Source organism: Bactrocera tryoni, chromosome 2 (assembly GCF_016617805.1).
Source record: "Bactrocera tryoni isolate S06 chromosome 2, CSIRO_BtryS06_freeze2, whole genome shotgun sequence".
Classification (NCBI taxonomy): Eukaryota; Metazoa; Arthropoda; class Insecta; order Diptera; family Tephritidae; genus Bactrocera; species Bactrocera tryoni.
Window position 1 is genome coordinate 52760748 of NC_052500.1, and position 13542 is coordinate 52774289.

The 13542-nt window shown below is 32.0% G+C and overlaps 1 protein-coding gene across 2 annotated transcripts in view; it reads left to right on the forward strand.

Annotated features, from left to right (window-relative positions):
- Positions 1 to 13198, forward strand: part of LOC120768634 (carbonic anhydrase) — a 32176-nt gene extending 18978 nt beyond the window's left edge. For both annotated transcript variants that reach the window (XM_040095401.1, XM_040095400.1), the window contains exons 3-5: positions 9737 to 9895; positions 12057 to 12313; positions 12384 to 13198. In XM_040095401.1, the coding sequence (XP_039951335.1) occupies positions 9737 to 9895; positions 12057 to 12313; positions 12384 to 12749 (782 nt within the window). In that variant the 3' untranslated portion in view covers positions 12750 to 13198. The remainder of the gene's footprint in view (positions 1 to 9736; positions 9896 to 12056; positions 12314 to 12383) is intronic.
- The last annotated feature ends 344 nt before the right edge of the window (positions 13199 to 13542 follow it).

The window sequence follows — 13542 nt, forward strand, 5'->3', positions numbered from 1 at the left end:
AGATCTCCTATAGCAGTAATCATAGAGATCTCCATTAGGAGGTTAAAAGGAGTACTCGCGTTCCAATGACATGCAATGTTAAAAACGAGTATACAATTTTACGTGTATTTACACACGAGTATTAGGAGTAATAGGGAGTATAGGATATCTCCTAAAGGATTAATCCAGGAGGTCTCAAACGATCATCCTAAAATCTGCTGGGTATGAACATATACACTACTACAACAACAATTGTTATATAGAAACATATCTTTATCGTAGTTTCAAAAAGCACGTGCTAATAGGACGATATATTTGACTTACCTTTTGTTTATGTTTTCTACTTCTCTTGTTGTTTGTTTTGCTTTGACATCACATGATAGGGACTGCAGCACGTGATAAAATGTATAATACGTCTTACAAAGCGCACATTTCTATTACAACAACATACGCCATAAAAGTCAAGATTAAACAAAATATTTGTATACATTGTATACGTAGTTTATTAAACATTAGGGTGGTCGATAAAAAAAAGTAAAATAAATTTTGTTTTATTGGGCACATATGAAGTATTAATACACTAGAGCAGACTAGCGAATTTTTTTTGGAAATTTGTTTTTTTAGCGCAAAATTTCAAAAAAAAAAGTATGAAATGTATTTGTTCTTCTAAAAACTATGTCATGCAAAATATGGTTGTTTACAAAATATTTTATTAATTTTATAACCTTAAATATACTCTACTAAGTTCGCCACGAAGTTTGTAACAACCAAAAGGAAACTTAAAACTAAACTAATTTTAGATAATCTTTGTTATTATACCAATATGTACACAAGCTTTAATTCGATTGTAGTATTGCTTATGATTATTATTTTTTAAATATAAACCATAAAACTTAGTAAAAATGTTAAGCCCAAAAGAAAATATTACAACGCCCACAATATCAGATTTTTGTAAACAAACCTGCCACCCTAATATTATTCAAATTATTTATACATGCCTAAATATGTATGTACATATTTAGATCAAAATCTTAATACTTAAATATTCATGGTAAAGACAAGGCCGAGTTTTTCTCTTTTTTATAATAACAATCATTTCTGCTGGGAACAATCACACCAAAGTAGTTCTAACCAGATTAGATAATTATAAGGGAGCATTGGTACGCGTTTACACTTGAAAAAATACAATTTATTACTTTTAAGACGTGAAGAGAGGCAAATGAAAGATAGATATTTGCAATTTATGTAAAGAATTACATAAGATCAATATATATAATAAATATATATATATAACAAATGCATATATTTAAAATCGAATTAAAAAATCACCTCCTTAAGTATGTTAAGTAATCTTATTAACTGTAAATGTATCACTGTTTATTGCGCATAATTTATTTTTATTATTTTTGTTTTTGTTGTTGCACACGCGACAATTTTTCAACACTCGTACGTACAATAAATAAAAAACGTCAACTACGCACAGATGGTTGTAGACAGTAATTAAAACAAACATTTGAAGGCGTTGACATTATTGTAAATAAACTCTAATAAATATCAAACTAAGCAAGCGAACTTTTTATCTAGAAGTTTGTTCTTCAAGGTGCGCCCATAAAATACATATGTATGTATGTAAACATATATTACGACAAAAAACACCCGGAAATTGTAATTAAATTCCCCGGGTAAATTATTAAATATGAGCAGGATCTGTAATCCAGTTTGTTTACAGCAGCTGCTTAAGTCGGTACCTGCTGAGGTGTACGGTTTGATTTTTACATCGGTTAAAAATATCGATTTGTCTTAAATTTTGTATTTCTAACCAAATTTCGTGTGCATAATCATGGCGAATGTTGGAAAAGGCTTACAGTGATTCAGTTTTATCAAAAACACAAGCCTACGAGTGGTACGAAGCCTTTAAAATGCCGGTCGATAGATCGTTGTAGACATGCCTCGTTCTGGACGGCCTTCGACCACTTCAACTGATGAAAATATGGGGTAGTCGAAAAAGTCTTTTCGTATTTCTAATCAAACTTCAACTTATTTTTTTTTTATATTTATACTAATAAATAAATTAACAAATATGTATAATTTTGGTCGACCACTTTTTGCCGTTTTTCCGCTAGAGACATTTTTCTATCAGTGTGAATCAAAATTTCGATATTTCCAGAACGGAAGCGAACGAACCATTGTTGTGCTACACGAACAGATACAGCATCGTCTCCGTAAACTTCACAAATTTCATTGGTGGCTTGCGTGACATTCTTCCCTTTTTAAACAAAAATTTCCATATATAGCGAATTTCTTCATTATTTTCACTCATATTTGAGCAGCTGTAACTTTTTTTGAACTTCCCCGAATTTAATTTTTGGTTAAATGAAACTTCAAATCTCACCTTTCCAACACTATATGGTATGACACCATGTGATTGGTTGCACTGAGCACCGGAGATACACGAATGCAACGACATCTATTGACAAAATACGAAATTACTTTTTCGACTAACCAATATTAAAAAAGAGAAAGATATGGTGCTTGAATTGTCAGCTGTTGTTATGAAAAATGTTAGCCTTTAGAGGTCTGAAAAAATCTTTGACATAAGTGTATTACTTCTGTTGGGGATTACTTTGAAGGCGACAAAATAAATATTGATGAATAATTAAATGTTTTGCGACTTTTTCTTACAATTTCCGGGTACTTTTATGTCACAAAGTATACAGTATTGCAAATTTACAAAAAATGCTATGTTGACTTAACATAAGTATTTATTCTCTTTTCGAAAATTTTCAAACAATTAGTTAATTCGGTAATTTAAGGCAGCGTCTTTTAAGAAATCGATGTAAAATATTTCATTTATTTATTAAGGATTAAATTTAATGCCGTTAACGACAAAAGTAGATACAATAGTCGAATTTGTGTTTTATCAAAAGAATACAAGAAATTTTAATTTTTTAATGATATTTCAGGTTACATACATACATACATATGTGTATGAAACTCTTGGTACACACAATAAAAACAGAAAATGTTAATTTGTAATTAATAACATTTAAAATTATAGAACTTGTCTGCTTAGTTTTAGTGCTAAGAAAGACTTTATTGTTAAAGTGATTTTTTTTTTTAATATTTTAGCTGGTAGCTAGGTAGCGTCTAGAGTCTACAAGAGTTAAGGAATAAAGAGCTATTTTTTAACGAAAGTAAAAATATTTAAGCAACAGTTCCACAATTGACTTTCCACATAAAAAGTTGTCAATCATTATCGCAAATAAAATTAACGCCGATTTGCGACAGACGATCAGCTGAGCATGTGCAACTGAACAATTATTTGCGTTATGACGATAATTATTCATAAATAAACATAATTTTTGAAAGATTTCTCGTCGGTTTAAGGCTGTTTACTTATTAAAGATTCAGACGCTGACGGAAATTCGGTGACCAAAAATTCGTGGTATCTTTTATGAATAAATATACACATATACATACATATATAGTACTTATGTGTGTGTATTTATCTCTTAAAAAGAGCAGAATCGCTTAAGGCGAGTTGAAGTTCAATGAATTTTTGCTATAAACTTATTTGCTTTACACCAATATGCCACTTCAGATTTTCTTTGATTTATACTTATTTACAAAGGCAAAAAAAAAAATATAAATACATACATTTGCATATTTATATTTTCCCCGTTTTCAAAGCTTTTAAATATAATACATACACACAATATATATTTTATCATAAACGATTTGTCATGAAAGCAGACTTGTTATGTGTTAATTATATGGGAAACTTTAAGTGCCTTTAAAATTTAAATTTAAAAAAGCCTCTTAAAGTTAAGCATTGCATTGTAGGAATATTTTTTGCTCTGTATATATGTATGTAAGTATGTACATAGGTTTATTTTAATCTATAAATTCTATATTAGTTTTTTCGCTCACCTTAGTATATGTACTTGCCTATAAGATATGTATTTCAATCAGAAAATTTAAAGAAACTTCTTACACTTTCAATAAACCAGAGCTTAATTTTTCTTTGTAAAACATTTGAATAAAATTAATTAATTCGACTTTGCGAAATTTCAAACGTAATACGCAGATTTAAGCTAACTAAGTTATACACATACATATATATATAATTTTTTTAGTTTAAAGTGCATAAAATATTGAAAAAATTAAAAAAGTTTCCGAATGTAGTCTACATGGATAGAGAAGGTCTGTACAGTATACATAAGTATGTAGTATGTATTTGGACCGTTTCGAATTAATCTATGGAGAATAAATCTTTAAACTTTGATTACTGGCTTTTGGCACACATTTTTTGTAACTTAGTTATATACATACACACTATATATGTATATGTAATATAATATATACATATATACATTTTGAAACTCTCACACCAAAGAAGGTCTCGCATGCAAAGTTAAAAGTTTTATTCTACCTCAATGACGTAGCTTCCAACGACTCTGATTGGTCGATGCAACTTTAACAGAGCAATAACAATAACGTAAAAAGTAGTTGCCACATCCCGCGTTTAAAGAAAATTAGCAGCATAATAAATAATAAATAAATAAACTTAGTAAATTTAGCATCACACGACGCTATGATGAAATTAAATTCATAAAAAAACCTCAAAGAAACTATGCGAATTTTTTAATTAATAATTAATTGCCCAATCTAAATACGTCACAACCGGGTGAATGGATTAACCCTTACGTAAATGTTTGCTTTGAACGAAGTTCGCGGTTCCCTTCACAAATGACAAATTTTCTATACAAAAGCTTGATTCTAATCGCTCAATTTGTATGCCAGCTATATGATATATAAAGTGATCCAATTTTTTCGCAGATTATAACGTTGCTTTCTGTAGTAATGCATATGAAATTACGTGAAGATATCTTTCCGAACGGAAAAGTTTTCCTTACAAGCACTTCATCTTGATCGATTTCGACAAAAGAGAAGCTTTTTGAGGAGGAAGGGAAATTTCAGATCGATATCTCAAACACTGAGGGACTAGTTCTATACAGACGGTCAGACAGACGGTCATAGCTAAATCGACTAAGCTCGTCACATTGATCATATATGTACTTATGTACATACAAGTATGAATACAGAAACTTCGTGGCAAATATTAATATACCTTATTCAGGGTATAAAAAGGGTTGGACATTTCATTATAATTTTTGTAAATAATCTTTGACAGGTTTATCTTTGAAAGCATACAGTTATTAAATCAACGAAGGACCAAATACCAAGTAACATTAAATATTAAGCATTTTATAATACGTTTCAAGTTTAACTCTAAAATTCTGTTAGATACATATAAGGATAACGAGACCGTTTAGCGTGTATTGAATTGGACAACTATATATTGGGTCGTTAACTAATTAATTTCGTTTCTTAATGTAATTTAAAAACGATTTTTTTATTGTGAAAAACATTTAATAAAATTATGCAGTGGCGTAGCTACAACTTCGGGCGCCCGGGGCCAAGGATGTTCTGCCGCCCCCCTGTATATACCTACCTACAAAACAACAACAAAAGTGAATTTTTACAAAATATCTTCGATTGGAATTTTTATATATCATTTTTGAAAATTTGGAGAAATAAAAGTATTTGTTACATTCAAAGCATAGGGTAACTGAGAGAGTGACACGTCGCTAGACAAAGCTAGAAAAGTGCACCTTTAAATTCTATCACTATTTTTAAGAAAGATGTAAGCCAAAAGATATAAGACAAATTCAAAGACTAAAGAGTATTCGAGTAAAAATTAATATTTTTCATTGTTATTCAGATTATTACATTGTGAGTGTACAACTCTTTATCTTTTATAATAGACTTTGTAAAAAAATTTGTTGAAGTTTTTTGTGAATATTATAAAACAGCGAAGATCGTTTTGCCGCCCCCCAAGACGTTGCGCCCGGGGCGACGGCCCCCTTCGCCCCACCCTAGCCACGCCACTGAAATTATGGTACATATATTGCATTTTGATCCAACATCTTTTACCACTTTTCCGGCAAGAATAAATGCTTGCTTGAGGTCACGCATTACTCTGGTAGACTACACCTTTTCTATTGATCAATTCTGGCCTCTTCTGTTTATGTGCAATACTCAATTCTTTTAGCTGATACACAATACACTTCAAAACTAATTGTGGTATTGTCGGACAGAAGCTTAAAATAAACGTCCCCTTTGAAATCCCACGAAACAGAAAACATAACCTTTTGGGACTATCGGCCCTCGAATTGCTTTTCGCTGGTTTAATCTTTTTAGTCCATGATCTCTTGCGCTTTACATTATTGCACAGTCCACTTGCGTCGTTGTCAGTAACAATGCGCTTAAATGAAGTTTGAAAAGCAAATCAAGTCGATAATGCGACGATGTAAATTTCATTCTGTAAAAACATGAGGAACTCATGTATAAAGCTTCGAAATTAATCCTAAACGTTTCACGAACGCGTTCTTTTAGCAATCTCTTGAGTTGTTATTCGACGATTTGCATCGACCGACGACTGCATTTTATCAACATCGGCTTCAAGAGTGCTTCCAGGACGTGGTGCACCCTCATGATCGAAATTGCCGGAACGCAGTTTTCCGAACCAATTTTGGCAATTGCGTTCAGTCAGCATATCTTCTCCGTACAGAAGTTCGTCCTTGCTTGAACTGCATTTGTATTATTTGATAGTAAAATAGTACAACATGCCGAAAATGCTGTTTTCGATCTTCCATCTTCGATAGGACAAAAAAAAAATATTTTAAAAAACGTTAAGAAATTTTTTTACAAACAAGTCTTACTCTATAAGCTGTTTAATTATATACAGTAAAGCGCTTAAGTGTGAAATTGATTGTGAAAAAATTCCTTAAATCAGCTGTTGTCATCGAATGAAATAACTTAGTAAATGACCCAATATGTATATTTTTATTTTATTATATCATTAATAAAGAGCATAACAAAATTAAAGAAATTAATTTTTAACTTAAAAGAAACTAATTTTTTTTATATTAAATTGTATTTAATTGTGGCTATCAGGGCTGCTAGTGAATATACATACATACATATGTATGTATTACCTAGGGTCGTTTTTTCAATGACAGGTTAGCAGCCATCTGTCAGTTGAGTTGTCGTTAACTTAACCAAACCTTCTTCTTTCGGCAAAGAAGACAATGTCCTTTGGAGACAACGGCTAGTAGTATCAGACTCCTAACACAAATACGTATTAAAATCCTTTATAGAAAACGTCTAATAGTTGCTGACTACTTATACAAATTCTAATTTTTTCTAGAGCAATTTAGAAAAATACTAAAAAACTTATTTTAACAGCGTAAAACTATTTTTCCTACAATGACAGCGATTGGCGGCTTTATTATTTTTCAAAAATTCATACCAACATATATTTTATTCCTAACATTTTATGGACAAAAAGAATACGTAAGACATGGTAAAAAGATGTGTATATATAAAACATATTTACTTATCATTGCCAATATTAACAAATGCATATAATGGTACAAATTATTTGCGTCATTACAATTATCATTTTATATTATTATATTTATTGCAGTTGATATACTTACCTTTGCATGCAATATTTGTATAACATTATTCCAAGAAAGTTAGGTGTTATAAATTCGTTTAGGCAGGTCACAAGTAAGACATTTGCCAACCAATAAATTACTCATCTAATAAAAATTAACACATCACATGATTTATTTGCGTCATGTGATCGGCGCACGGTATAACTGGAAATTATATGCATTCTGTCATAAATTATGATAATTCTTAGCAGATGATGTTATTTATGAGTGTGAACTCGCCCTAATTGTTTGATAGTTGCAAATTTGATTATTTTGTTTTAGTTGTTGTTCTTGACAGTAAATAGGACGTGGGGTTTTTCATATGAACATACACTTTTTCTCATTGGAACATTTTACTTGGACGTCTCGTGACATAGAGTACATACATATGTATGTACTGTTATTAATCTCACAATGTTTTTGAGCAATCCGGATGTCTGTCTGTCCGTCCGTCCGTCTGTCCGTCCGTCTGTCCGTCCGTCCGTCCGTGCAAGCTGTAACTTGAGTAAAAATTGAGATATCATGATGAAACTTTATACACGTATTCCTTGGCTCCATAAGAAGGTTAAGTTCGAAGATCGGCAAAATCGGACCACTGCCACGCCCACAAAATGGCGGAAACCGAAAACCTATAAAGTGTCATAACTAAGCCATAAATAAAGATATTAAAGTGAAATTTGGCACAAAGGATCGCATTAGGGAGGGGCATATTTGGACGTAATTTTTTTGGAAAAATGTACTACTAAGTTTTTTGTACATATCTCGGAAACTACTATAGCTATGTCAACCAAACTCTACAGAGTCATTTTCGTCAAGCATTTACATATACAGTTCAAAAGTGGAAGAAATCGGATAATAACCACGCCCACCTCCCATACAAAAGTTATGTTGAAAATCACTAAAAGTGCGTTAACGGACTAACAAAAAACGTCAGAAACACTAAATTTTACGGAAGAAATGGCAGAAGGAAGTTACACTCAGGCTTTTTTTAAAAAATGAAAATGGGCGGGGCGTCGCCCACTTATGGACCAAAAACCATATCTCAGGAACTGAATGATTCAATGAAATTCGGTACATAATATTTTCTTAACACCCTGATGACATGTACGAAATATGGGTGAAATCGGTTGACAACCACGCCTTCTTCCAATATAACGCTATTTTGAATTCCATCTGATGCCTTCTCTGTATAATACGAGTATAAACATTAGGAACCAATGATGATAGCGGAATAAAACTTTACAAAAATACGGTATTTGAAAAATATGTAAATGACGTGTAATGAAATCTCGATTATCACTTTATCATGTGAGAGTATAAAATGTTCGGTGACACCCGAACTTAGCCCTTCCTTACTTGTTATTTATAAAATTTGCTTAAGTATTAGTAGTCGGGGACAAATGATCCGATTATGGTATTTGGCATGATAAAAACGACCCAAATTAAACGTAAAAAAAGTTCAACGTTTTTTTAAGCGCCGCCATTTTTTTTCGACCGTAGTAAGTATCTATTAGTAGATACATACATAATCTTTTCTAGGTTTCATTCACTAAGAAAGCCGGTATCACTGCACAGTGGATGATATTTTTTAGCGCTGTCGGATAACGCTTATAAATACTGATACTCTTTTAATTTTAGAACAATTGATATGGTATTTTTCTATTTTAACTACTAAAAATCGAGTGCTCCTTAAAGGCGTTTTTAAAGCGAATTTCAACACAGATAAAATAGAGATAATCTCTCGAACGGTGTTTTGGTCAGAATACATACCAGTTTGCCGTCATGATGCTGTTATTGCTTTCATTTTTTAACGTCATAGCCTTATTCAGATAATTGTAGAGATCGGGAGGCACCTCTTGGATGGTGGCACAGATTAACTTTGTGTGTTCTCTTAACTTTTTTTATTTACTACATTTTAGTTGTTGACTCTACGTCTCTTGAATAAATATTTATATGTTCTTACAACAATAAATGTGACTGTTTACTGAAGATTGAAGTATCTGAGACAAACAAAAAGACACCTAGTGAGTTGTTTAGAATTAGGTTTGAGAATTATACAAGTTCTTTTTTTTATATTTATTACATAATTTGTATATGTAAATTTAAGGTATTACTTCAATTCCCAATATATTTTATATATGTATGTGTGTAAATATTTACTAATTTGTTTATTGTATTTAATTTACTTACAGGTCCTGCTCATTGGGCTAAAGAATTCCCGCAGGCTTCGGGACACAGGCAATCGCCAGTCGACATCACTCCTTCGTCAGCAAAGAAGGGTAGTGAATTAAATGTCGCACCACTTAAATGGAGCTATGTTCCTGAACATACAGTTAGTCTTACAAATCCAGGTAATTAATAGACGTACTCGATTCACTAGTTCCCTGTTATTTTAGTGTTGCTTTCTTAGCGAAAAATGTACTTATAAACGAGGGCACAAATACAATTAAATTCATTTAAAGAGCGTATATGAAACCCTTCTTACTATGCAATGTTTATTTCATTATGGCAAAATATGTGTGTATTTTTATGATAGTCGTTTGTTCGTTTCGCCACTCTCTAAAATGTGAGGAATCGAATTCAGCTAATATAACCGTATAGTCTAAATTTGTAGCCTATCACAGATATGTACTTCACTTGTAATTAAATTGATTTGGTTAAAATAAGATACCGGATCCGTATTATACATAATTGCTCGTACACGTACTTGATTTATTCCCTTATTGTACTTTAAATACATATGTATGTACATATATACCTTAAAATACCACGGTATTACTCAAAGGAACAATTTCATACAATTTTTTGTATACTTGATTTCCATCTAAATTATCTCGGTATGTGGACTTTAAATTCATGAATCCGCAATTATTAGCACCCACTCACATACACCACTCCTAGGTTTGCTTGTCAATCCATACTTTAACAACAAAGCGATGAAAGTAAAGGATATGTCAGAATGGACTTTTTGCTCGTTAATAAAAATGGCGACTGTAGTTTTGAAAGGAATAAAAAGTTGAGAGTTGCCCAACATTTGACTTCGTTTTATTGCGTTTCACTTCATACTCCAATAAAAACATCGAACTTTTTTGTCAAAGCAAATATCTGAAGCAACACGAAGCAAAAGTTCAGTATGTATCAGCCATTAGAGTTTCATCGTAACGACTTTGTGTTCGCGCCTAAGTGTAGGCAACATTTGCTTTTCAGTCGTTTTTAGTCGTGTGTGGAAGGTATTATGGAATCTGTTTAAAGGAAGAGGAAAATAAATGAAAAGCTTAATAATTTGAGGAAACTTTTGTGAATCCGCTTCCGTTTCTTTAAATAATAAGTTTGAATTTGTCTTGCTTTTCTCCTTGTTTTAATAATTTTTAAAATTTTACTATAAATAAAAAGCATTAAAACTAATTTTTATTAAATTAATTAAGTTTTTTAATGGAAGGTTTACTGTATAACTTTTAATGAGAAAGAAAAGAATCTAGATGCCCGAATTTCGAGCGGTTTTTGGGCAATGGAAAATAAAACATTTGATATTTTTACTAATCATTTTTTAATCTTTTGTTTATTAATATTTGAAGAGTACACAAAATTAATTAAAAAACAAAATTTATTGAGTTATGCGCGCTTAAAGTAGAGGGGGAAAAAAGCCATCCTCATGTCCATGTTTACCACCTTTGTGGTCATCTGAAAAAATAAAGCAATGATAGAATGTACTATGTACATACATACATATGTACATAAAATGGCAGCTACTCAAAAATAAAGGTTGATTTTTCACTATTTTTTTTAACTTTGTCGAATTTTTTAATATTACAAATTTTAATTTTTAATTTTTTGTTGCTTCATAGGAAGAATGATCGAGAAATATTTAAATAATATTCATCAAAACAAGTAGTTTCGAGAAAAACTCGTTTTAAGCTTCGTTCACAGATGAAGCCGGCCACCGGCCTCGCTGACACGACTCAAAAATCGCCATAACTTCGGAATTTGAAGTTTCAAAAATCCTTTTAAGCAGATATTTTTGAATATCTAAACTATCAAATTATGAAAAAACAATCGAAGTTTCTAAACTAGAATACCTCCTTTAAACGTTTTAAACATGTTGTAAAGTTAGAAGAAGAGAAAAGTTACACTTTGAAAAAACTTTGCAGACTTTTGAGGAGAAAAATAATACACTTTTATCATCTCTGTTGCGCTAAGCGTTAAATTTTCGTTTTGTATTTTAATTAATCACGCATTTGTAGCCGTCCTGTCACTCCAAGCCGATCACTTCGTCTTTTGTTACAAACAACCGTTAGATAGAGCAGACTATATACATATGAGAATAGAAAAATACACAAAAAGCAAATATTTCAGTTTTTTTTCAATTACGGATATTCTTTTTTATGGCTTACAAAATTTTTAATAATTAGTTGAATTCAAAATTGCTATAAAGATAATTATTATAATAACTGTTAATATTGTAAAACAAAAACAACAATTCAAAATTATATAAATTTCTTTGTTTTCTCAAAGGTTACTGCTGGAGAGTCGATGTTAAGGGTCAGGATTCCCTGCTCACTGGTGGACCATTGGGCACAGATCTCTATAAATTAGAGCAATTCCACAGCCACTGGGGTTGTACCGATGACAAGGGTTCGGAGCACACCGTTGACGGAGTCTCTTACGCCGGTGAATTGCATCTTGTGCACTGGAACACCACCAAATATGAGTCATTCGCCAAGGCTGCTAGCGCACCTGATGGCTTAGCTGTGTTGGGCGTCTTCTTCGAGGTATTTATATCAATGATGCAGTTTGCCTTCACAATCTTATTATATTTTATACTTTCTACATTTACTTCAGGCCAGCGACAATGCTCATCCGGAATTGGAGAAGATCACTAACCTCTTGCCTTTCGTTGTACACAAGGGTGATCGCGTCACTCTACCCGATGCCTGTGATCCTGGCAAGCTGTTGCCCACCACCACCTCTTATTGGACCTACGAGGGCTCACTCACCACTCCACCATGCTCCGAATCGGTGATTTGGATTGTTTTCAAAACACCCATTGAAGTGTCGCGCGATCAATTGGATGCTATGCGCAATCTCAATTGTTACGATGTCAAGGACGAGTGTCCATGCAATGAATTGAACGGCAAAGTCATTAACAATTTCCGTCCACCATTGCCTTTAGGCAATCGTGTATTGCGCGAGATCAGTGGACATTAAACCCACACATACCTACAAACAAATCACATTCAAAATTTGAAATGAAAATTAAAAAACAAAATTGAAACGCTTTAGTGGGTGCCTTATCACGCTTACATACCCGTACATACATATGTTTAGTAGTATTGTACTTTTTGTTGTTATATAATTAATTCAGCAATATGGAATTGTTGCTAATAAGTAATTTAGTAATTTTTTTAGATTTGAAATCTTAAATTTCAAAATAAAAATGTAAATGTATTTAAAACTGAAATTGTTTGTATGTACATAAATGTATAGTTACATGTGATATATACCCGCTTACTATCTACATAATTAGTTAATACGTATGCTAATAATCATATTATATATTATGTACGTATATTTGCACATGGCATATCCATTGCTGTTGTTGTTAATGCATTGTATGACAAGTATTTAAATAAAACATTATTTCATTGTTGCAATTATTCAAAAAGGAGTGTGATCAAATTTGACCCGGACAGAAGAAACTAAACTTTCACATATTTTAATATACTTGTAACTTTTATTAACACCATCAATATACGCGCCAGTGTAGCATAAACCCTTGCCGGAAAGATATACAGTACCTTCAGCGAATTTTGGTGTTTTCGGTGTCGGGTCATTCTCGTCAACAGAAATGGTGTGTCTGATGAATGTAGCGTTCTTAGCTACGTTGTCAAGCATTCTTTTTGCGACCTCTACTCGACGACAAAAGATTCGAGTATTTTGATACTACTCTAGCAATGACACGTTTCATACCAAAAACATTAACCAAAATGTGTGTAGTCTC